The 27,199-nt window shown below is 36.8% G+C and overlaps 1 protein-coding gene across 1 annotated transcript in view; it reads right to left on the reverse strand.

Annotated features, from left to right (window-relative positions):
* Positions 1–22,588: 22,588 nt before the first annotated feature.
* LPAR1 (lysophosphatidic acid receptor 1) overlaps positions 22,589–27,199 on the reverse strand; it is a 165,213-nt gene continuing 160,602 nt past the window's right edge. The window contains exon 6 of the mRNA XM_031014750.3: positions 22,589–25,048. Within this exon, the coding sequence (XP_030870610.1) occupies positions 24,747–25,048 (302 nt within the window). The 3' untranslated portion in view covers positions 22,589–24,746. The remainder of the gene's footprint in view (positions 25,049–27,199) is intronic.

Here is a 27,199-nt window from a genome sequence, read left to right on the forward strand (position 1 = left end):
GGGTACAAGGGAAGCTCATGGCTATTATAGTGTTGGAACAAGGAGGCTCTGGTTGGAAAGAGGATGCTCCCAAGGACTCCAGGCTTGTCCCATCTGGTTTAACAGCTTCTGCACTCGTGTAGCAGGTCCTATGTGGCTTTTGAGTGTTTGCAGGATGAACAACTGCTGTCTATGGTTCCTAGAATGCCCCTAGGCCCTGAGTTCCTATGAATTCCACCTTCCCTATCCCTGACCCCCAGTCTTGTCCCACCCACCAACAATCTCTCAGCATTTATGCAATACAACGTGTTTTTCAAGGAGATGATAGTGCCAAGTGGGTATTTTTTAAGAAATAAAATCATGACTCAGATACAAAAATAAAATGAATGCATATCAAAGATTTCGTTCAGCTCATTAATTAATGAGGGAACCAGTAAGATGTTACAATCCAGTTCAAAGGGAAATTTTAAGTACAGGGCCTCGAATTCTCCCCACCAATATTCAGATGATGTAGAGCAACTGCCACGAGGAGGCTCCAAAACACATTTGGGAGGAGACAGTGCTTGTCCACACAGCCAACCCCAGGAAATCTCAGAGTGCTCCCTGCCTTGAAGGTTTGCCTTAGTGTAGCATTTACTGAGCATTTACATATTGGAACATCATTTCATTATAAATTAATTTCCTTTTATATATTGTCCATTATATTATAATTGATTATACTGTTTTTTTAAAGATATGAATTAATTAGGTTGCATTATCTAAAAATCTCATTTCAGGATAATAATACTTTATTAAACAAAAACATTGTTAATAAAGGTAGGCATTGGCTCCAATAGAGGTGAGAGCCACTGTATTCCATTCCATTTCATCTTGGAACCTATGCTCTTGTCACTAAGGAGAGAAAATATCTCCAGTGGAATCAATGACATTGTGCTTTAGTTAGGTTTGACTTAACCATGATGGTGAGTCCTGAAACCCTTCCTCTTAAATGGCCTGGGTGGCCATTTGAGGCTCCCAATGCCTCATTAATGTCTATGGTACTTGAAGTTTATCATATCACTTTTGCTCCAGTATACTTTGATAAATTAATACAGGGAACAATTAGGGTATTTTTAACAATTGTTATTTTCCAAAAATAAAAATCCACCAAATTTATCCACATAATTCTGTATAGAGATATTAAAGCAAATAAAGTCAAATATAATAAAAAGAGGAAAAATTACGATCATTTGTAGACAGGATGATTACCAGTCTGAAAAGCCTAAGTGTAGTGGACATGTGCTGTTTTTACTGCCCAGTATCTTTTTTCTCTTCTTGAAAGTACCCCAATTACATTTAAATAATTACCTTTTTCCTTCTGGATACAAACTATGATCAGCAGCCCTGCCCTGCCCTGTCCTTCTCTAGACCAGACATTGAGATATGTGACCCAAGATATAGGTCTTGATTGAATCTAAATCTTGAAGAGAAAGTCAAAGAAACCAAAAATTGTTAGAATCCATCCATTTCCACACAGATATTCTGACCAGATTGTTTCTGCTAGAAGAGAAATTCTGTAATTCCTGCTACCCAGTTCAGTTCTTGTTTATTTCCAAGACTAACTTTCTAATCTTTTAATTAATTTTGTGAACTCTTAATTTTCTATCAATTAATTCCTTTTTTGTTTAAGTTAGTCAGGGTAAAATTTTATTAATGCAACAAAAGAACTCTAACTGATGCCTCAAGGTGATAAATTTAAAAGTTTGTTAAAAGAAATAAGAATGCTTACTATGGCGACCAATTTCAAACAAATATGAATGTTTACTATGGTGGCCAATTTCAAATACAGTTAATACTTTTTATACAGGAACAATAATCAGTTAAAGAACATAATGGGGAAAACGTTCTATTCAAATTATCAGCCACAATATAAAATACATAAATATAAACATTGTTTATTAATAACAACATTGTTAGGAAAAACATGAAAAAAACCTAAAATGCAACTGAAAGACCTAAACGTAACAAATAAAGAGAAAAACATACCAAGTATTTAGATGTCAATTCTTTTCAAATTATTCTACTATAAATGCAATTCCTGTAAACATTTCAACACAATTTCCATAAACATTCCTTTTTTCTCAGAATTTCGTAAAATAGCACAGGGAGAGAGAAAAATATAACTCATACCTTCTAAAAATGTAAATTACAAATGATTTCACATTTTTATTGTATTAAAAAAGTCGTTAGACTACTAGCAGGAAACATAGGTATATATTGACATAACCTAAGTGTAGGAAGCAAAATTTTAAACAAGCTATTGAAGCTAGGAAGTTCAAGTAAAAGATTGGTGTAATAAACACCATACCTTTTAAAATTATGTAAAGTGAAACAGATATATAAATAAATAAATAAATAAGCAAGAAAGGTTCATTTATTAAAAAGGAAAATGATAACCTTCATAGCACATATGGAAAAGTGTTAATATATGTACTACATGAAAGCTTTCCTATATATTAAGAAAAAATAAAAATATCCCTCGCCTAAAACTTAATTTTTCTTCTAATATATATTTCAAAATAATTGCCCCTCCATTTTCTCATCAAAATAATTTTCTGTTCCTCCTTGCCCAATGTGCCAATTCTCTTGCTTCTCTCAAACATTTTTATTGTATTTTCTAGAGCAGAGCTGCTCAAATTTTAATGTACACACACATAGCCTGGAGATCTTGTTAAAACACATGTTCTAATTCAGGAGGCCTGGGTCACCCCTGAGAGTCTGCATTTCTTACAAGCTCCCAGATGAAACAGATGCTGCTGGACTCGACTACATGTTTTAAAGATGAACACATTTGGCCATATCCTTCTTCATTTCTTCATTGAACTCCTCACTTTTATAAAACTTAAGTACATTAGGAATGGGAGTGGGGAGCTGATCATTGACATCCTCCTCATTCCCTAGGGCTGCTTCTAGACATGCAACGCTGCCTCCTTCTACCAAAACCTTCCAATACTTCTTGTTGCTATCATCTACTGGCCCCCAGGATGTGTATCCTTATCCCCCTGATTCATCGAAGACTCTGGCTCCCGATTCACAGGCTTCCATTCCACCTTAAATACAGCCAGCATCCTAACAGGACCTTCCACTTTAAGTCCAGCCAGCATCCTAAGTGGACCTTTCATAGTTCACATGGACTTCCTGGTCATCACTCCAGACATTCAGTCTCTCGATATTTTCCTCTCCATGAACCTTGTTTTCCTGTCTACCTGAACCACCAATTCTCCTCACACCTTAGAATCTGAAATGGTTCCACCCTCCAAATCTCTTTATGCAGATATTCTACTCTCTGAGCCAGACCATAATCTCCTATCATTCTAACTTGGTGGCTGAATTTCCCCCTAAAGGCTGGTTTCACGGACATAAGATCAGTGTAGTCAGTTGCACAGGGTTCCACAATTACAAGAGACTGCATGTGGTTTAGTGCTCTGCTATGGGTGTCCTGATATTCTTAATTTTTGAAGAATAGGCTCCACATTTTTATTTTGCACTGGGTCCCACAAATTATGAAGTTGGTCCTGCTTCTCCTATGATATGAATTTTTAAAAATCTGGATTCATTTTATTTTATTATTTATTTATTTATTTTGAGATAGAGCTTCACTTTTGTTGCCCTGGCTGGAGTGCAATGGCACAATCTCAGCTCGCTGCAACCTCTGCCTCCCGAGTTCAAGTGATTCTCCTGCCTCAGCCTCCCGAGTAGCTGGGACTACAGGTGCGTGCCACCACGCCTGGCTATTTTTTTTTTTTTTTAACAGAGACAGGATTTCACCATGTTGGCCAGGCTTGCCAACTCCTGACCTCAGGTGATCCATCCACCTCAGCCTCCCAAAGTGCTGGGATTACAGGCGTGACACCACACTGGCCTGTGTTCATTTAAAATACAGGAATAATATATACTCATTTTAACAAACTTTAACAATATGGAAATACAGCATTTAAAGTCAAACATTCTCCCACCAATTACATTCCATAAAAGTAAGTACCATTAATAATGTTCTGTATCTTTACCTTGTCTGTCAGTCAGGACAGGGTGCACATGTGTGCAGGCATATATTTTTAGTATACTTTCATTATTAAATAATTCATATCAAATATATTTTCTGTAATGTGTATCCTAGACATCTTAACATATCTGTTCCTCTGTGTCTACATTATACTTTTTAACTATTAAGTGGTATATTTCATTGCATGACTGCACCATAATTTATTGTAGCACCTGGGATGTGTTAGATCCAGACAGAGTAGATTCAGATAACTTAGGACCTCCATCATGAACTAGGAAAGTAAAACAAGAAAAAAAACAACTTCACTCAGTCACAAAATAGAATATATTTTCATCTCCAGTGAAATGCCTCTATTGAGTGTAGAACCTGCCAAACTGCTCTATACAGACCTCTTTACAGAGTCCACACCCAGCCCTGTACTTCAGACCTGCACACTTGCAGAAGAAATCCATGTCAGGTAACAATACCAATCTACCTGGACCCTTACTCTTAAATATGAATGAAGAACTCAAGGTCATCAGGTATTAAAGAAAAGCAAACGATGTGGAAAAGGAATAAGATAAACACACAGAACTGACTGTGGAGAAAACAGAAATAATGTAAAAAACAGATTACTACTACCTATATTTGCTTTTTGTTTTAATTCTTTATCTTATTGACACTTTCATTGCATTGGCCCTCTTAGTTCCTCCTTATTCATCAGCACTTTTCTGCCTTCACTTTAACCCTTGTTAGCTTAGAATTTTTCCAGTTGACTATTGCTGTGTAATAAACTATCTCAAAATTAGTGGCATAAAACATCAATCATTGTATTATGTTCATGATTCTATGTTTCAGCATTTTGGGAAAGGCATAGTAGGGATAACTTGATTCAGCTCTACTCTCTCTGGGGACCTAGTTGAGTGACTAGAAATGGAGGGCCTATTTAACTGGGCACATGTGTCTGAGGCTTCATCTGATAATGTTCTATATCACACTTCTGATGCCAAATATGGGAGAGGACTTCTCATATCAACTAAGTCTCCAACTCTGTCTACACAAACTTGGTGTCCCACAATTCAGTTCATTTCTGACACTAACTACAAAGAGTTAGCACAGACTCTGCTAGGGCTCAGTCTCACAAGGGCTGCATCAGTTTAGACACCAATCATGTGTCTAAGCCACCTATACTTTTGACCAATAGGCTATAAGTCAGGGGGCTCACTCAACCTCTTCCTAAGGTTTGATAATTTGCTATGATAGCCCATAGAACTCAGGAAAACAATTCACAAATTATTACTGGGCTATCATAAAGGATACAACTCAGAAACAGCTAAATGAGATAGATGTATAGGGCAAGGTATGGCTGCAGGAGCTTCCATACCCAGTCTGGGCACACCACCCTCCAAGCACTTCATCAATAGGCTCACCAACTAGAAGCTCTCTGAATTCCACCACTTGTGTGTTTTTATGGATATTCTATTATGTAGGCATGATTGATTAAACCATTCACCATTGGTGATTGAGCTCAATCTCCAGCTCCTCTCCTCTCCCTGGAGGTCTGGAGGTGGGGGCTAAAAGTACCAACCCTCTTATCACATGGTTAATTTCTCTGGCAACCAATCCCCATCCTGAGTATCTAGGTGCCCATCAAGAGTCACCACATTAGCATAAACTCAGGTATAGTTTAAAGGGGCTTTTTATGAATAACACACGTCACTTCTCTCACTATCTCACAGGAAATTTCTAGGGCTTTAGAAGCCCTTAGGCTAGGAACTGAGGATGAAAATCAAATATAAATTTCTTATATCACAGCTGTGGCTATTAGCTGGGTTGCTTGGTTTTCTTCCTTATGGTGTCTACTGGAGCTAGAAAGTCTAAGATGACTTCTTCACTTAACTTGCCTGACTGTTACTCCTTCACAGGGCCTCTATGTCCTATAGAGTAACCTGGATATCTTCCAGTGAGGCTCAGAGCTAAGCCCATAACTGACACAGCACCATTTCCACCACAGAATCCAAATTAAGCCCTTCAACAACACTCCTGCCCCTTTCATTAACATATGCTCTTGATTCACATTTCTGTCTTTTTGTGTCACTTGTTGGTATCAATTAAATTATCTGCCTTCTTTGGCCTACTCTGAGATGCTGCATATTTTGAAGGAAAAAGAAACCATAACCAGAAAACTGGTGTACTGTTACTTTGAGAACTAATCATGATAATGAAACTAAACAAAATATTTCAAATCTTCATGACAATCCTACAAGGTTTTTCTAGTCAAATCACTTACAACTGTCTTCCATTGTCTTTATTCTTCTCAAACCTTATGCTCCACAAAACGTCTCACCTACTAATTGACAGGAAAGATAGAAGTCATCAGTGGTGAACTATTCGACTTTACATCACAAACTCTACACACCTACTTGCATCTTACCTAAATAAGATCATTTATTCTACCTGTGCTTAAAGTCATTTTCTCCTCCTAATCAACAATTTTATGATATTGTGTAATCCCCAGTTGTGTCATCAATTGTTTCTTCCTACCAGCATTTAACTATATTCGAATCACAGATAGATAGATAATCCATCAAACACCTGTTTCTTTCATTACAACCATTTTTTCTTCCTTTAGATATCAATCTTTTTAAAGTTGGCTATATTTGCTGTTTTCAATTTTTCACCTTTGATTTACATCACAACTTAATTCAATCTAGATTCTTTCTCCTTAATTTTTCTGAAACTTTTCTCACCAATGACAATTTTGTAGGTAAATCCAGAAGCTATATTTTTTCTTATCTTGTATAACCTCTTGGGAACATTTGACACGATGGGATTCCTCTTACTCTCTTCCCCCTTTTTTGCCACTGTGATAACTTTCTTCAGTCTTTTTTGATGAATTCCTTTCTAATCATAAATGTTAGCAATTCTCCAGGGTTGCTCTTGGCTTTTTCTTTTCCTCTCACTCTGCATGCTTTCCTTGAGAAATCTCAAACACGCTCATGTTTCCAGTGCCATCTATATGCCAGTTATAGATTTTTATTTCAAACTTACTCCTTTCTTCTAAAGCAAGTCCTGTATGTGCAATTGCTACAACTCAACTTCCTACACAACCTCTTTTCTTGGATGTTCCAGAGATACCTACTACCATACACATCTGTAAATGAACTTATATTCTTCCCCCCACCCTCACCCCAAATCTGTTCATTCTCTAAAATTTCCCATCTTAGTAAATGGCAACACTACCCATGCAATTGCTTAAGCCAGAAGAAAGAGGATTTTCCTATTTTTTCATTTCTCTTATAAACTTCATTCCATCAATCACTAAATCTTCGCTGGTTTTACCTCCTAAATATATCTAAAATACACCCACTTCTTTCCATGCACACCACCAGCACCTCGCTCAAGCTAACTTCATTTTTCATTTCAGATACATTAGTAGCATCCAATTGCTCTCCTTCCAACCACTCATGCCCCATCTAAACAGTTATCTAAATAGCAAGTTTTGAAATTGCCTATCTCATCATTTTTCTCCCTATCTTGAAACTTTTGAGTGGCTCGTTGCCTTCAAGAATAAAGAAAAAAACTCTTTAGCATGAATTATAGAGTCAGCCTAATATACTTAAGAATAATTATCCCAACTCCAGCCCCTGTTTTACATGCTCCACATATGTAACCATTCAAGTCCTTAAATACATGCTTTAAAAACTTTACACATGACATTACATTTGCATTCCCATGTGCCCCTTTCACCTAAAAAACTTCTACACAGTCCTCAGCTGTAAACTTTAAAATCATTTTCTCAGGCAAGCCTTGTTTGCAACCCCAACCCCATTCTTAGACAAGGTTACCTCATCCTCACTTGCAATAATTACTCACCTGGCTGATCTCATTTCGCAGAGGTCAACCCACTCTCTCCTTTCCAAGAGTGTAAAAAAAAATAATAATAAAATAATTACTTTCCCAATGGATGTCCTTTCTAGACTGTAAGCTCTGTAAGGATAGGTGCCATATGTTTCTCATTTTACCACTTTCTCAAACATGCAGCATATGTTTAGCACAGCTAAATAAATGCTTCACTAGGAACCACAGAAACATTCAAAAGAAGTTTGAAAAAAAGAAGGTAAAGTATGATTCTATTTTTGAAAAACACAAGTAGAGATCTATCATAGGCTATAACGAATGTATAAACAGAAATGCACTCAGCTGTGATTAACAGAAATGTGAAAAACACATTAGTGATTTTACTTTTCTTATAACATGAAGAACATTAATGTAGGGAGTCCAGAGCCTGCACAGCTGTCACAAGATAATTTGATCCATCACGTCTACATTCCAGAAAGAAGGGGAAGGGCAAAGAGCAAAACAGTATACATCATCCGAGTTAGCCCCCTTTAAAGAACTTTCTTAAAAACTCTACCTAGCAGATTCTCCTTAAATCTCAAAGATCTGAACTATGACACATGACCAACCTTATCTGTGAGGAAGGATTAGGAATTTCTTAGCAAAGGAGATAAATAAATGGATACTGGGTGGACCACTAGCGGTCTCTACCTCGACTGTAGAGGTAGAGATTATACCTCAAATGCAGCCCAAAATTTTATATAAAGAGTAGTTCTACCATAGCTGGAAAACCACAAGTGATATTTATTTTTTATTTTATTTTGAAAACATTTTATTATTTTGCTTTCTTCCCACTTTTACATTTTCCTACATTGAACAACTGTTATACTTGTAATCAGATGAAATATTATATATGAGTAGCCAGAACTATTATACTAGAGATATAAACTAATTCAGAGGGATTAGTCCTACCAGATATCAAACAATGTTTTAGGCTGGGTGCAGCGGCTCATGCCTATAATCCCAGCACTCTGGGAGGCCGGGGCATGTGGATCACTTGAGGTCAGGAGTTTGAGACCAGCCTGGCCAACATGGGAAAACCCCGTCTCTACTAAAAGTACAAAAATTAGTGGAGCATGGTGGTGCACACCTGTAGTCCCAGCTACTCGGGAGGCTGAGGCAGGAGAATTGCTCTAACCCAGAAGGTGGAGGTTGCAGTGGGCCGAGATTGTGCCACTGCACTCCAGCCTGGGTGACAGAGCAAGACTCCATTCAAAAAACAAACAAACAAACAAAAATAATGTTTTAAAGTTTTCATAAACAAAATGAACAATAGTAGAAAATTGATCACTAGTACCAATAAAAGTTTCCCAAAACAAATATATATGTATGTATGTGTATATATACATGTTTGTATACACACACATACACACACACACATATATAAATATACTATAAGGCAAAATTTTAAAAATAGTTTATTCAAGATTGATAAGTATCTAAAGTATAACAATCAGAGCTATGAAATTTTAGAAAAATAAAAGAGTTTTTAAATTATCATGGAGGGGAAGAGGCTTCTTTAAACAAGACAAAAAAAAAAAAAAAGCAAAACAACAGAAGCCATAAAGAAAAGATTGATGTGTATCTAAACAAAAACTAAAAACACAGTCAAAAGGTGTGAAATTTGAGAAAATATTTGCAATATTTTAATAGACAGTTATTTCCACTAATATAAAATAGCTTCTATATAAAAATGAGGAAAATTTTGAAAATACAATAGGAAACATAAACCTGGAGCCCAAGAGACTACACAGGATTAGAGATAAAAATTTAAGAGTTGTCAGTGTACAGGTGTTTTTAAAATCATGGAACTAGATGGAAGTACATAGTAAAAATGATAGAAAAAGATGAGAATAGGCATGGGAATGAACTTCAGAGGGCTCCAGCAGAGGAAACTATTCAAGATATTAGAACACTGATGGTTTGGCTGTGTCACCACCCAAATCTCATCTTGGATTGTAGTTCCCATAAAGAACTCCCACTGAGAGGGACTCAGTGGGAGGTACTTTAATCATGGGGGCAGTTACCTCTATGAGTTCTCGTGATAGTATGTAACTTTTCATAAGATCTAATGGTTTTATAAGGGGCTTCCCCCTTTGCTTGGTTCTCATTCTTCTCTTTCCTGCCATCATGTGAAGAGGGACATATTTGCTTTCCCTTCTGCCATGATTGTAAATTTCCTGAGGCCTCCTAATCCAGCATAACTGTGAGTCAATTAAACATCTTTCCTTTATAAATTACTCAGCCTCAAGCAGTTCTTTATAGTAGTGTGTGAACAGACTAATATAGTAAATTGGTACCAGGTAGTGGGGTGATGCTGTAATAATACCCAAAAATGCAGAAGTGACTTTGGAACTGGGTAACAGGCAGAAGTTTGGAGGGCTCAGAAGAAGACAGCAAGATGTGGGAAAGTTTGGAATTTGCTAGAGACTTGTTGAATGGCTTTGACCAAAATGCTGGTAGTGATATGGACAATAAAGTCCAGGCTGAGGTGGTCTCAGATGTAGATGAGGAACTTGTTGGGAACTAGAGTAAAGGTCACTCTTACTACGCAAAGAGACTGGCAGCATTTTGCCCCTGCCCTGGAGATCTCTGGAACTTTGAACTTCAAAAGAGATGATTTAGGGTATCTGGCAGAAGAAACTTCTTTTTTTTTTTTTTTGAGATGGAGTCTTGCTCTGTCACCAGGCTAGAGTGCAGTGTTACAATCTTGGCTCACTGCAACCTCCACTTCCTGGGTTCAAGCAAGTCTCCTGCCTCAGCCTCCAGAGTAGCTGGGATTAGAGGCATGTGCCACCAAACCCAGCTAATTTTTGTATTTTTAGTAGAGACAGGGTTTCACCATGTTGGCCAGAATGGTTTTGATCTCCTGACCTCATGATCTGCCCACCTCGGCCTCCCAAAGTGCTGGGATTACAGGCATGAGCCACCCTGTCCGAATTCTGGCAGAAGAAATTTCTAAGCAGCAAGGTGTTCAAGAGGAGGCAGAGCATAAAAGTTTGAAAAATGTGCAGCCTGATGATGTAATAGAAAAGAAAAACCCATTTTCTGGGGAGAAATTCTAGCTTGCTGCAGAAATTTGCAAAAGTAAGAGAAGTCAAATGTTAATCACCAAAACAATGGTGAAAATGTCTCCAGGGCATGTCAGGGACCTTCCCAGCAGCTCCTCCCATCACAGGCCCAGAGGCCTAGGAGGGAAAAATGGTTTTGTGGGCCAGGCCCAGGGCCTCCCAGCTGTGTGCAGCCTAGGGACTTGGGGCCCTACATCCCAGCTGCTCTAGCAGTGGCTAAAAGGGGCCAAGGTACAGCTTGGGCCATTGCTTTAAAGGGTGCAAGCCCCAAGCCTTGGCAGCTTCCACATGGTGTTGGTCCTGTGGATGCAGAGAAGTCAAGAATTGAGGTTTAGGAACCTCTGCCTATATTTCAGAGGATGTATGGAAATGCCTGGATGTCCAGGCAGAAGTTTGCTGCATGGGTGGAGCCCTCATGGAAAACCTCTGCTAGGGCAGTGAGGAAGGAAAATGTGGAGTCGAAGCCCTCACACGGAGTCCCTACTGGGGCACTGCCCAGTGGAGCTGCAAGAAGAGGGCCACCATCCTCCAGATGACAAAATGGTAGATATAGTAGATTTTGAACTTGCATGTAGTCTGTAGCCTCTTTGTTTTGGCCAATTTCTCCCATTTGGAATGAGTGTAGTTACCCAACACCTGTACCCTCCTAGTATTTAGGAAGTAACTAATTTGCTTCTGATTTTACAGACTCATAGGTAGAAGGGATTTGCCTTGTCTCAGATAAGACTTTGGACTTGGACTTTTGAGTTAATGCTAGAACAAGTTAAGACTTTGGCAGACTGTTGAAGGGCATGATTTTGTTTGAAATGTGAAGACATGAGATTTGGAAGGGGTCAGGGATGGAATGATATGGTTTGGCTGTGTTCCCACACAAATCTCATCTTGAATTGAAGTTCCCATAATCCCCATGTATTGTGGGAGGGATCCAGTGGGAGGTAATTTAATCACGGGGGTGGTCACTCTCATGTTATTCTCATGATAGTAAGTTCTCATGAAATCTGATGGTTTTATAAGGGGCTTCCTCCTTCACTTGGTTCTCATTCTTCTCCTTCCTGCCATCATGTGAAGAAGGACCTGTTTTCTTACCCTTCTACCATTGTTGTAAGTTTCCTGAGGCCTCCCCAGCACCTGTGGAACTGTGAGTCAATTAAACTGCTTTCCTTTATAAATTACCCAGCCTTGAGCAGTTCTTTATAACAGTGAGAGAAAAGACTAACAAAAATACCAAAGAAATGATCATGTGAAATTTCTAAGCCAGAGTTGTAAATGACGGACTTCAAGGCTGCTACTGGTGAAGAATTAAGGGAAAGCAAGAAAAATGACATTGGAAACTAGAAGGAAGGGAAATCCTTTTCAGGTGGGGGCATAAAGTTTAGCAGTGCTGACACCTACAGTAACATGGAAAGTAAAAGAGGTACCTATAAACTGAGTGGTTTTGCTAAGGAAATTTCCAAATGGGGTGTTGGAGGTTTTTTCTACCTGCTTTTTGCCATTTATAGTAAAATGCAAGAGAAGATAGAAGAGCTAAAGAAAGTGCTGTTAAATATAAAAGATCCAGGAATTGTTTGGTTTGAAAACTATCCACTTCCAACAATGGAAAATGATGCTAAGTAAAAAATAGCTTCAGGCAAAGAACAAATTGAGGGCGATTTCAAGAAAACATGATCTAAAAATGAAGCTAAGTTTGTGACTGTAAAACATTTTGTTCAGATTTGGAAAAGGTCTAAGTTGATGCCTCCAAGAATCATTCGAACAGTAGGGCTTCTAAGAAACTAAAAGATTCTGTTTCTCAACAGCTTCAGCAAAAGCCAAAGATAAAAAGGTCTTATTTCAAAGGGATCTGTTATTTAGTGGTTGACACTTTTGTTTAATGGAGTAAACCTCAATAAAACTCATAGAAAACCCACAATATTTTAAGGTAAATATATTATCAGAATCATTGTCAGGTTTAACTGAAGTAGACACAGCAAAATGCAAAGAACGTTTGAATGCCCAGACTTCTACAGTCTGAAAGCAGGCTAAGAAAACAACTTAGTAGCAAACACAAGCTAACTTTCATACAGAAGACAGGAAAACTAAAATGACAAAACAAGAACTCAGAATGTGGCACTAATAACCATGGAAAATCATTACCAAGTTTTAAGTTATAATCAAGGAACTGCCAATAGCTCTCTTGTTGGATAGCATAATGGATTCCCTACTTGTGTCTTCCATTTCTCTCCTTTATTGAATGTCTACAGTGGCTCTTTTTATGCCTGTCCCATCAGTTATTTGATTTGTTGGAGATGGGGTTGGGGGTGTGGGCACAGATAACTATTTCTCCTTAGTTCACAGGTCTTCATATTGAGAGAAACCCTGTTGAGCGGTTGTCCTTAAGGAACCACAGTCAAAGAGCCTCATCCATATGTAGAAACACAAATGGGTAGATCTTGTACTTTGATGATGCTGTAAAAGGAGAGACTATTGGGTACCCTGGGAATGGGGAAGAAGTATGTTTTGCATGTGGAGAAACATAAATCACTGGAGAGCAGAGTGAAAACTGCTGTAGCCAGAATTCTAGATGGCACCCAGTGATCTTTGCCTCCTGGTATTTCTGCCTTAGGGTGATTCCCCGCACACTGAATTAGAGCTGACCATGTGACCAGTGGAATATTATGGAAGTAATACAGTGTGATTTCCCAAATAGCTTGGGAAAGACACAGCCACTTCTGCCTTGGTTTTTTTGGATTACTAGCCTTGGAGGAAGTGACAAAGGCTCTCTCCTTGACTAAGCTCTACTCTAGTCAGGCTCCTCTGAACCCTACTCTTAACTAGGCCTCACCCTATAGACATGACAGATTCTTAACACAAATGATTTCACCCACCATCACCACCATCCCCACAAACACTAAGAGACCTGGACAACCATGTAGACTTTTCAGTTTGGCTTCTTTTATTTAGTAATCTACATTTAAATTTTCTCCATGTTTTTATATGGCTTGATAGCTCATTTATTTTGAGTGCTAAATAACATTCCATGGTCTGGATGTGCCATAGTTTATCCTTTCACCTACTGAAGGACATGTTGATTGTTTCCAAGTTTCAGTAATTATGAATAAAGTTGCTTTAAATATTCCGTGCAGGTTTTTCTGTGGACATAAATTTTCAACACATTCAGATAGATACCAAGGAGTATTATTGCTAGGTCATATGGTAAGAGTATGTTTTGTAAGGAACTGCCAACTATCTTCCAAAGTCGCTATACCATTTTACATTCCCATCAACAATGAAAGAGAGTTCCAATTGTTCCACATCTTCACCAGCATTTGTTGTTGCCAGTATTTTGGGCTTTTTTATTCCCTATTAGTTATAGTTATATTAGCTTATTAGTTCTAGGAGTTCGTCAGTTTCTTCAGATTTTTTAGGCAATCACTAAAGTCAGTTTTATTTTTCCTTTCTGAAACTTATTTCCTTTTCTTAACATATTTTATTAGATAAGACTTCCAGTATGATGTTGAAAAGGAATGGTGAGAGGGGATAGCCTTGCCTTGTCCCTTATCTTAGTGGGAAAGCTTCTATTTTCTCACCATTAAGTATGATATAAGCTGTAAGTTTTCTGCAGATGTTCTTTATCAAGTTGGGGAAGTTCCCTCTCTATCCCTAGTTAGAAAGTTTTCATCATGAATGAATATTAAATTTTGTCTAATGGTTTTCTTCATCTATTGATACAGTCATGTGATTTTCCTACTTTAGCCCATAGATGTGATGGATTACATTGATTTTTTTAATGTTAAATCTGCCTTGCATGCCCAAACTAAAATCCACTTGGTCATAGTGTATTTTCTTATACATTTTTGGACTCAATTTGCTAATATTCTGTTGAGAATTTTTGTATCAATGTTCATGAGAGATATTGTTTTCATTTTAATAATATCTTTGGTTTGGGTATAGGGTAATGCTAACTTCATAGAATTGAGTTAGGAAGTATTTCCTCTGTTTATGTCTTTTGGAAGAGATTATAGAGAATTGGTATAATTTCTTCTTTAAATGTTTGGCAGAATTCTTCGCTAGGAGACCCACATGGGTCCAGTGCTTTCTGTTTTAAAAGGTTATTAATTACTGATTTAATGTATTTAATAGGTATAGGTTGACTCAGATTATCTTTCTTCTTGTGTGAGTTTTGGCAGATGTCTTTCAAAAATTTGGTCCATTTAATCCAGGTTATCAAATTTGTGGACATAGAATTGTTGTTTATAGTATTTCTTTATTATCCTTATAATATTCATGAGATCTGTAGTAATGTCCCCTCTTCCTTTTCTGATCTTAGTAATTTGCAGACTTTCTCTTTTTTTCTTAGCTTGGCTAGAGGTTTATTAATTTTCTCTCTTTTCAAAGAACCAGCTTTTAGTCCCATTGATTTTTCTCTATTGACTTCCTATTTTCAATTTCATTGATTTCTGTCTAATTTTTATTATTTTTCTTTGGCTTACTTTGGATTTAATTTGCTCTTTTAAAAAAGTTCCCTAAGGAGGAATGTTATTGATTTTAGATCTTTCTTCTTTTCTAGTATATGAATGCACTGCTACAAATTTCCCTCTAAGCACTGCATTCATTGCATCCCACAAATTTTGATGTTTTATTTTTATTTAGTTCAAATTTTAAATTTATTGAGATTTCTTCTTTGACCCATGTGTTATTTAGAAGTGTGTTGTTTAACCTACAAGTCTTTTGGGGTCTTTTGGCCAAACTACTTTTTAATTAAAGAAACTTAAAAGACTGATAGTATCCAATACTGATGAAGAGATGGGTTAAAAGGTAGTCTCATACACTATGGTACTATAAACTTGTACAGTATTTTTGGAGTGCACTTTGGTATGCTTTATAAAAAATAAAAAATTAAATGTCCATTTCCTATAATCAGGAAAAGGCAAAAGTCAATTTTAATGCTCATCAAGACTGAATACTATTTATCAGTTGGGATAAGCTATGTTGCAGTAGCAGATGAATGACAAAATCTCACTGAAAACAGAGCACGTGCTTATTTCTTGTGTAAATCAGAAATTATCAGAGACAATTCTCAATCAATTTAGAAGTTTATTTTGTCAACATTAAGGACATCCCCTGAAGAAAGGAACACAGAAATCACAGAAACAGTCTGTCCTGTGTGCCTTTCTCCAAAGAGAAAAAGGCTTCAGTATTTAAAGGGGAAACGCAGTTTGGAGGGGAAAGAGAGAAGGTGTGGTCACATTACTGAATCCACGTGTTGCACGAGAAAAGGAGCAGGTAGGGGAAAAGCCAATTATGTATTTGTCTGGTGCTCAGTAAATCAGCACTTTACATAAGATAAGGTGAACATAGAGTAGCTACCTGTGGAGATATCTGGCCTTTTATCTGCAGCTGTGTGCTTAGGGACAAAAGGAAAAGCAGTTTCTTGCATGACTTAGATTTCAGCTGAATTTTTCCCTTTTGGCATAGTGATTTTCACAGTGAAATTTTATTTTCCTTTCAGACTTGATAATGCTGTCCATTCAATATGAGACATCAGGGAGTTTGCTCTACATAGTCACTCAAGCTGATGGGGATGTCACTCTCTTATTCTGCCGCCTCTATTTTAGGCTTTTGGAAGGTGGAGGGGGAGAGAAAAAAGATCTGAAAAGTAGCACGGGGTATTTTAGTTCATCAAGTCTAGAAATGACAGATGTCACATCCACTCACAGCCCACTGGACATAACTAGTTGCACAAACCTGCCTAACAGAGTTGTAGCTTTCCAAGAGTCCAGGAAGAAGGGGTAAACAAAACATTGATGACCTGTAATAATCTCTACTTCAACTGCAGAGCAAGGCAGACACATACTTAAACCTTGGATGGATATCTATAATGTATTATCAAGTTAAAAATCAAATACATGGTACATAACCTTATTTTGTTGAAAAGAAATAGCTTCACATGTTTCTGGATAATACATTCAGATATTAAGTTCTGCTTTTTTTATTTCTCCTTGTTTTAGCTCATTCCCTTCTTCTTATTCAAGCAGATCAGAGGCTGTGTGCTTCTCATCTTGGGGAAGAATATAGCAAGATGGCAGCAGAAAAAAATCAGACTCCAAAATCTAAGTCTTCAGTCCAGGGATATATCCTGAGCTTCAAGTTTCACATAGCCACCTTCCTACCACAAAATTCTCATTTGAAGGCTCTACTCATTATCTTTTCTCTGTAAAATTGCTCTTATGTTCCTTATCTCAACGTATCACATTCCCATCCATCCAGTATTCGAGGTCATAACTTGAGAAAACATCTTTATCCAAACAATCACCGTGTCCCAAACACCCCTGAATCCATTCATCTCTGCACCTCCATTGCCACCTTCATCTTTCGTCTCAGTTAATGTGACAGCCTCTGATCCTATCTTTTGCCTTCAGTCTTTCTTCTCCAATTTATTCTGAAGTGTAAACCAGATTGTGTGGTTTTTTTTTAAAACTTAAATCCTTTAGCTTATTTCCCACAATTCTCAAGGATAAAATCACTTCCAAAATCACTCAAGTCATCACGCCAGCCTGCCTTTCAAGCCTCATCCTCACAGTCTATACCTGCCCTTCTTTCCCAAATGGCATGCTTTCTCTAAGCATTTACACATCTTGTCTGAAATTCCTATCTGCATATGCTAGATGCATGCCAATTTTTCTAATGGGTTGTTTTGATGTGAACTGATTACCAGAGTGAGTGCAAGTTCAAGAGCTTGACAGGGGTACACCTCTGTGCAACTCAGGCTCAAGGTGAGTGGCTTTGACAGGACAGTTCTCATTCTAAGACAGAGCATTCTAAATTATCCTTTCAAAGATAGTTCCTCTCCCTATCTTCCACCATCCATTTTATTTTCCTTTAATTTCTATGCCATGCCATTGTTTCCTTCATAACTCTTAATACAATTTGTACTTTTATTTTGAACTTATTTTCTTCTCCTTCGCTGCAACTAAGTTCTATTAAAGATCTTGCTTATCACATTCACAGCAACATCATAAGAGCCTGATACACAGAAGACTCTGAAAAAATATTTGTAGATGAATAAGTCAAAGAATGAGTGGTAGATAGCGATAACATCAACTATCACATCTAATTATGGTCATAAAATTTTCACTTAAGAACTGTTGAGTGACACCATATTTCTAGTTTTGTTATAGTCATTGGTATAATAAAAAAGTAATGGAAAGCACAAGATTATCTTACTCTCAAATATTAATAACTTGTTTTCTAGCTTGGAATATAGGCATGCCTGCAATAATATGAACACCGCACAGCATAGTTCATGCACCTGTTAATGACATCATGTTTTCTTCTCTTACTTTTACTGTGCTAAATTCTTTGAGGGATTAAAAAATATATAAAACATCATACCTCTTCTCAAGGAACTCATAATTTGTTTGGGGAGCCACAATAGATAAATATATATAAGGAATTATCAATTACAATATAAAGAATATGTAATTAGCCATCAAATAATGCTATATACAACAAATATTAGACCCCCAGTTTTTTCTTTGAGACTGTTTCCTCATGTGTAAGAGTTATCACAAAGATCAAAATACAAATTATATGAATGTTTTATGTGAGCTATAAATCCCATTACCCACGCAACACAGTAGTGCTATCAAAATTTTTCCCAAAGCATAGCAAAATAAGTTGACTACTCAGAAAACACAGACACATTGGTAGAACATATCATCGAAGGATTTAAGCTTTTTTTTTTTTTTTTACATTATTCCGACTTAATTTTAACTGTAATATTCTTAAATGTGAAGGAAACCCTTTATCAGGATTGTGGAATTAAAGAGCATTTCTTCATTAAGCATGCCTTTACTTGTAGTTCACACATTTCATTTACATAAACAAGTGCTAAGTACTACTCAGTACTATATGTTCTTCATAATAGAAAATACAAAGATTCCTTTCATGAAAGATCCGAGTTAAAAGATGCAAATTATAAACAATGTCACACATGAAACAAAATGAAGTCTGGCTTTCCTGATGCCAAAGAGACGTTGAGAGTTCCACAAAACAAACAGAAATGTAAAATCACAGCCGGGCATGGTGGCTCACACCTGTAATCTCAGCACTTTGGGAGACAAAGGCGGGCGGATCACGAGGTCAGGAGATGGAGACCATCCTGGCTAAATGGTGAAACCCCATCTCTACTAAAAATACAAAAAAATTAGCCAGGTGTGGTGGCAGGTGCCTGTAGTCCCAGCTACTCAGGAAGCTGAGGCAGGAGAATGGTGTGAACCTGGGAGGTGGAGCTTGCAGTGAGCGGAGATCGCACCACTGCACTCCAGTCTGGGCAACAGAGCAAGACTCCATCTCAAAAAAAAAAAAAAAAAAAAAAGTAAAATCACTTTGTGAATGTCTGTTTATCAGGTTGTGTGCAACAGATTATCTGTGGTCTAACTTCCAAACTGTAGGGGAGACTTCCACTTTCTACTTTACTCATTTCTGTGTTCCTTGAAATATTTGTTTGCGTGGTTTCTCTCTGGACTAGATATAGTCTATAGTTCATGTGTATAAAGACTCTCTCTTCCTGTCTGTTAACTCTAGGGAAGTATCAGCACCACACCCATTGTTACAGAGAAGTCTTATGAGTTTTAGCATGAGAAAATTATCAAATGTAATTGAAGAAATGAGGACTAGATTAGTGAATGCTAGGAGTCAGAATGGGGGTAAGGGAGTTGGATTAAGCTATAAATTGCAACATGAGGAATCTTTGTGGTGATGGAACTGTTCTATGCCTTGATTATATCAATGTCAACTTCCTGGTTGTAATGTTATGCTATGGTTTTGTGAGATACTGGCCACTGGGAGAAACCAGGTAAAAGATATACGGAATCAGTCCATATTATTTCTTAGAACTGCATGTGAATCTACAATTATCTCAAAAGGAAAGATTTAACTGGAAAGCGACAGTAACAGTATAAGCAATTAAACAGAACATGAACCCATGAGTTCATATGGGTATAAATGAGTGAATAAATGAGAGAAAAAGTTTCTCACAGAAGAATGCTAATACGTTTTGAAAAGAGAATTAGAAATTCATCATTTGGCAACTATCAGAATAATGATTAATTCACCCAAGAAATATCAATGGATGCTAAAACTAGACATTAAAATTTGATGAGGAACAGGATACTCACATAGTCCCAATTACCTCTCTACAGGGTGCTTATTACAAAGGAAAAAAAATGATTGAGGGTATGTGTGCAACAGGTATCTGTTTTCTTCACAGTGGCAAACCTAGTAGACATCACCTTAACTACATAATCAAAGTACATAATAGGACAAATCAACATGATGTACTGCTTGATGGGATGTGGTCAGAAGAAACACAGCAGAATTTCTCTCTTGTTTTGTCAAAGATAAATGATATATATACCATTGAAAATGTCAGACAAGCCAAGTTGAGAGACATTCTAAAAATGACCTGTGATCTTTAAGTGACAAAGTCATGAAGGTCAAGAAAAAACTAAGAGACTGTTGAAGATTTAAGAAGACTCAAAGAGAGATAATACAGCCAGCCAGCCTGGACTAGGTTATTTTGCTATAATGGACATTATTGGACAAATTGATGAAGGTTGAATGGGATCTGTGAATTAAATGATAGTTCCTGCATCAATGTTAATTTGACTTTAATAATTGCATTGAGGTTATGAAAGAGAATGTCCTTATCTGTGGAATCACATAAAAAAGTATTCAGGGCTGATGGGGCATCATGTTGGCAATTTATTCACAAAATCTGTAAATTTGGTTAGCTTTTCCGTAAGTTCCAAAATGCAAGTTATCTTTAGCATAAAAAATTGGGTTGAGAATTCTCTCTGCAGGCTAGAGCTAGACTAAGGAATCTTGTGCCCAATTTCTCTTTCTTCCTCTTCTAATGAACATCCATAATCAAATGAGGATAGCATGATTGAAAATGGAATCTTTTTTTTTTTTTTTGAAAATGGAATCTTCTAAATCAAGGATTGGAAAATTTTTTCAATAAAGGGCCAGAGAGTGAATATCTTAGACTCTGAGGGCCATTATAGACTCTGTTGCAACTACTCCACTCTGCGCTAGTATTTAATGGTACAAAAGCAGTCATAGGGAATTAATAAACTAATAAGGATGGTTGTATTCCAATAAAACTTTATTTATGGACATTGACATTTGCATTTCTTATAATTTTCATGTGTCACAAAATATTTTCCCAACCATTTAAAAATGTAAAACCTGTTCTCAGCTCATAGGTCATACAAAACTAAGTGGATTCGACTGATGTGCCTTAGTTTGCAAATTCAGCATATTTTCAAATGGTCATTACATGTCACATCATTAAAGTTCATATTCAGAGTTATAAAGCTCATATTCATAGACTATTTGCTAATAATTTATGATTTAAGTTTATAATTTAATAATTTGTTGATAGTCCATGAATATGAGCTTTATAACATTAAGGGAAGAATTAGAGAATTTGCTGTGTAGACTACACAAGATGCAGGTGAATGCTAGAACATGAACAGCCCTTGCTTAGGAAGATTAACAATACATCCTGGCTCCTAGTTATATACATCTCTTCTATCATGCAGTGTCTAACCTCATTCACAAACCACCATTCTAAACCCACAAATAATCCCTAATTCTTATGGGGTTTGGAATCAGGTGAAGCTCAGTTGATATGAAACAATTAGCACTTTGTTTCAAAAGCTCTTTTCATTAAAATGTTCTGTTTACTTTGTTATAGCGAAGGGATGTGATAAAAGAGGTGTTTCTACAGTTTTTACCTAGCATGAGTGCACACTCTGGATTTTAAGGGAAGGAGCTAGAAGCAGTATATAATATTTCGGAAGTTGAGAGAATTCTGGAATAAATTGGAAGATGAACAGTGGAACCTAAAACAATAGCTAACTGGGAAGGAGAAAAGGAAGGCTGATAAGATTCATTAATTATACATTAGTTGCGGTTTTAGGTCTTGAAAATTATGGTTTCACTAATTTAAAAAGAGGAATATGTGAGGGGTGGCTAATTTGTAAAGACCAGTTCAAAGATATTTGATTTCTAACAATCTCATAGCCACCTAAAATTAAAGGTTCAGAATTCTCTTCCAAATTCTCATTGAGACATTCACTTGAATAAATATTTTCTCTTTTTCCAACACCTCAGTGATATACTGAAAATGTTATAATGGTTATATCATTGGAAGATATATATATAACTTTTATCTTGTTGGTTATTAAACCTATAAGTAGAAATACCACTGTGACTTTATAAACTAGTGAGAGTGTTTCATAAAGTTGTCAAAATTTTTTGTAAAATCAGAGTCTTTCAAAAGGAAACCCACTCTAACAGTTATCCTGTTGAGGTAAAGTACCATCTTAATAAATTGTCTCCTCTCAAGGAACATAAACTACCATCTCCCAGACATTGGCAAGATTTATTACTCAGATTGAAAAAAAGAAGTTGTGGGCTGGGGGAGCACATGGTTGCTCCGCCTCAGGGTTAAGCAGCCCTTGTTACAGAGAAATAAAGGAGGTCACAGTGGGAAAAACACCCATGCAATGCAAGCTGGAAGACTCTCGAACAAGAGAAATAGCACTGACCAGAACCACACATTACCAAATGCTGATTGAAAATGATTTATTAAAGTCCAATTAGTATGCTTTTCATTTCAAATAATCCATATAGCCTCCAGAAAAATATGCACATGTGTAAAAGTCCACGTTCATTTCTTTCACTTCCAATATAAAGTATTCTGTATTTTGTATAAAGTATGTGCAAACACCTTTCTGCTAATTGGGTCCCCACATTCTTTTCACTACAGGTACTTTACAAGTCTGCCCTCTGCTCAAACACTAACCGTGCACTGACATCCTCCTTCCTAGACAGCCATTCATCTCCCGGACTTCTTTCTCTCAGACATCCTCCTGACCTCCCCTGACCTGCTTCACGACTGTGTTACCTCACTGGTTACTTGTTACAGCAAACTGATGCAACTACTAGTCTACCTGGACAACATATTAAACAGGTATCACCTAATAGGGTGGCAGCCTATCGGGGTGATTCCTGGCGAATACACAGTAACCAACCACATACTGACACACTCAACCCATTTGCTACAGATGGACCCACACTAATTGATATGACAATCCTTTATTCACTCGGCACATTTGGTTTCTTTGCATTTTCTTCAATTTTACATTGCAGGTGTGGCTACCAAGAGCTGGATAACGAGTACCTCAAACAAAGTTTGGAATTGTGAGATATATTGGGGTACCTTGATTCTTGAGACAGTTGAATTCTTCTAGTTGATCTTGTTATATTAAAAAGTCACTCTCAACTAAAGTGACCACTGCATTTCTTTTGTAAAAAGGTCATTTGACTGGCTTTTCCTCACAACTGCCACCCATGCAGTACAAAAGCAGGAAATCCCTTTTCATGAAAGGTGTAAGTACAAGATGACATTTCACATTTTTTTAAAAAAAGAATCCTTCATGGGAATATATCCTAATAATCAATTATATGGAGACGGTTTTATGTACACCAAATTTCTGCAACTTTATAATAATGAAAATTAGAAACAACCTAAATAGTTAACAACATGGGAATAGTTAAATAAACTGAGTTGCATCCATTAAATGGAATATAATATAGCCATTAAAATTATGTTTTTGTAAAATTTTTAATGCCATAAGAAAATGTGGCAATTTTGCAATGAAAAAGATCTACTTATAAAACTGTTTACAGTATGACTCCAATTATGTAAAAAAAGTATACAATACACATATAGGCATACATGGGGGTTGCTTTTTAAAGGTGGTTACTTCTGGGTTGTGATATTATCAGTAATCATTTTTGCTTTTTTATACATTACTGCATTTTTCAAGTCTTCTATGATGAGTATATTATTTTACAAAGACTGAAAATTTTCCTCTGATATACTGGTAATTAGAATGTACTTGGGTATTTTAAATATATGGGAACAACATTACAGTGCTTCATCTTCTATGACTTTTTTGGAATACATATCACTTTGGTAACAAACTTACATTCCCTGTTTTATACTTGTTACAACATTTTAATTAAACAGTTAATATTGTGATTAGAGCATTGTTTGCTTCATGACCTAAACAAATACTGGCTTTGAAGTCTAGGTTCTATTTCCTAGAAGATTTAACATTAGTATCCTTTTAATCTTTTTAAGTAAGGCATACTGCATACATACATTACATGCATGCTTTCTAAACAAAAGATAATTCCAACTTACAGTTTTCCTATGTAAGGGAAAAAATGGAATTATGGTAGTTTAAAAGCAGTCCATAGTCTCATCCATCACAAACATGCTGATAGGCATAAACGTGTTTATTAAGTGAAACGTATCCTTTAAAAATAAAAAAGGGAAGCCTGTATATAAATGAAGTTGTGGATTCAACTAGTCAGAATTTATTCTGACTTGCACCAAACCACACAAAATCTTTTAAAAGTCTAGTTAGTGTAGTCTAAATGGACACTCCAGAGTCTGTTCTTGAATTCCATTGCAAGAGTTCCACTTCCTACTTTCAGAAGGGATGGGGATCAAGATGAGGGTTGTCACATAAGCTAATTTTCAATATATATCAAGTCTTGTGGGGTCCAGGAACAAATACTGTCATTGGTTAGTGTTTAAGTACATGAGTTGACTTTTCTCCTCTCTCACACCCCACCTTGCCCTGGCAATTGGGTAGGGGGAGGCTGTTTATCCTCCAAGAGAGGACGGCTGGTTCCTCATCTCAGTTTCCGTTCTAAACCACAGAGTGGTCATTGCTGTGAACTCCAGCCAAGATGGTGTGGTTGAGGGAGGAAGCCGAGCGGTCTGAACCTTCTGTGGGGCCGGTGGGGTTCTCACTGCGCTGGCAGCAGAGGATCTGCCTAAAGGTGGCGCTCATTTCTTTGTCGCGGTAGGAGTAAATGATGGGGTTCATGGCAGAGTTGAATTCAGCAAGGAGAAGGAAGAATTTCTCATAGGCCAGCACGTTGCACTGTGGACAGCACACGTCTAGAAGTAACAAAACCAATCCAGGAGTCCAGCAGATGATAAAGGCCCCTACAAGGACAAGGATAGGGATCAGAAGGATTTTTAAAAAGAGAATGAAAAAATATTATAAAACATGCGACCATAAAGTGAAATGATTTCAGTTCAATATAAAAATACTGAAGTTGGAAGCCACCATTGTCGCAAATGAAATACTCATTTCCTGAGAAAATCAGAAAAAATTTAACGATAGTCAACTTAAAATTTTATTTCGGACGTTACTAAAATCAAGTAATTATGAGACATTGATGATTATTATTTTGAGCAAAACACAAAGAGTTTGATAAGCAATTGAGATATGAAAAACTGCATTCAGGAAACACTTCACCTCACATAACAACATGGTTTTTAATAGCAGTGTTATTTTCAGGCAAAAGATAAGCACGAATGATAAGTGTCCTTTAATGTTTAATTAAGGCATAGTTTCTGGATTCAGGTTGTCTGGGCCCAAATCCTTGTTTGACATGTAATAAACCGGGTGAACTTAGGCAAACTACTTTCTTTCCTTAATTTTCCCATCTGAAAATGCAGATGATTATATTTACACCTCATAAGGTTTGTTGTATGGATTAAACAAGTGTTAAGGAAATAATCACTCAATCTGTATCTACAATAACAATAATAATTATTACCTGCTGAGTAGCATGGGCCTGTTTGGAAATTGTGATTTTCAATGACAAGATCTATGTTTTATTTTTATTCAACAACTACCCACATAGTGCTGTCCTATATGCTTTACCAGTAATAACTTATTGAATTTTCACAGTAGCCATATGACATAGAAACTAATATCCCCATTGTACAGATGAAGGAACTGAGACCCAGAAAGTTTATATAACTGGCTCAAGGCCACAGTACTGGAAAGCAGAAAAATCCCAGAGTTTCTGTTCTTAGAGGCTGCCTCCAGAGTTCAAGCTCTAGAAAATATTACATTTCTATGTCTTGAAAATGATAACATTAAATATTTTAAACCAAATTTACTATTTCAGATGTTTTACTAATTTAGATCAACTTTGTTCTCTTTCTTCCCCCAATTATTCTGACTCATTACAATTTTACTATAACTGTAAGAGGAATGAAAATATAGATGAGATGCTTAATTCTATTTCATTTAGTTTCTGAAATCACTCATTATTTGGATCCCAGGAAAATGGAGGTTGTAAAATAGCATTAAATCCTACCACTGTGTTACTACAGACTCTGCTGGGGATCTTCTACTGAAAGAACATGAGCCAACAGCGGTGGGCACCACTGTGTCCCATTACACCTCACCTAATGGGCCCCATATGTGTAATCAGGCAGGCTACATATGTGTAATCAGGCAGAGCGGAAGTAGGAGCAATCCCAGAAGGGCATTTGCATCTTCAGATTTAAATGGCGCTGGCTTTGGTGGATGCAGGCTTGGACTGGGGTCATGGATTTGGTCCAGCCTCAAGGAATTAGTTTCACAAAATGTAAACAAATGAGATTTAGTCTCCAAACAGCCCACTTTTGAATCTGAGCTTTCTTTTGTGAAACTTTTCAGCAGGGAAATGAAAATAAAGGAGAAAAGCACCCCCATAAAGCTCTTTGTTCTACAACACAAATGTGTATTGGTTTTAAACTGCTGTTCACTTTGAAGATTGGCCAAGGTACTTCATTTTCTAATAAATACAACACCTTAGACTTTCCTTGGAGAGAAAAAAATATTTCAAATATCAGGAGATAATAGCCAAGGAGCAATTTGAACTTCAATAAAAATGTTAATAAAGCATTCATTCCAAGTCCTTGAATTTCCTTGCTTGAAAATCACTCAGAAAGCTAAACATAAAGGAAAATCAAAGGAATGCCTCTTGGGTTTCAGAAATAATGCATTATTCATTGAGAAGCCAGGAAGGGAATTATTCTCAGGATGGAAAATGCTTGGATGGAAAATGCATGGTCCCATTATGCCATTTACTTGGAAACTAAAAACACACAGTCCCTTCATGAATGGAACAGCATTCTTTCAAGTTTCCTTTCCCCTTCCTTTTATCAAAGCTCTAATTGAGTTCAAATTCAGAACTTGATTAGACACAAGGAACATGCATCTCAATAGCTAGATTTTAAATTAAATGATCTTTTTCTCCTTCTGGGCAACAGAAGGGAATATCTTTATTCTCACATACTTAAGCTGCTTGACTT

The sequence above is a fragment of the Gorilla gorilla genome, chromosome 13 (genome assembly GCF_029281585.2).
Source record: "Gorilla gorilla gorilla isolate KB3781 chromosome 13, NHGRI_mGorGor1-v2.1_pri, whole genome shotgun sequence".
NCBI classification, from domain to species: Eukaryota; Metazoa; Chordata; class Mammalia; order Primates; family Hominidae; genus Gorilla; species Gorilla gorilla.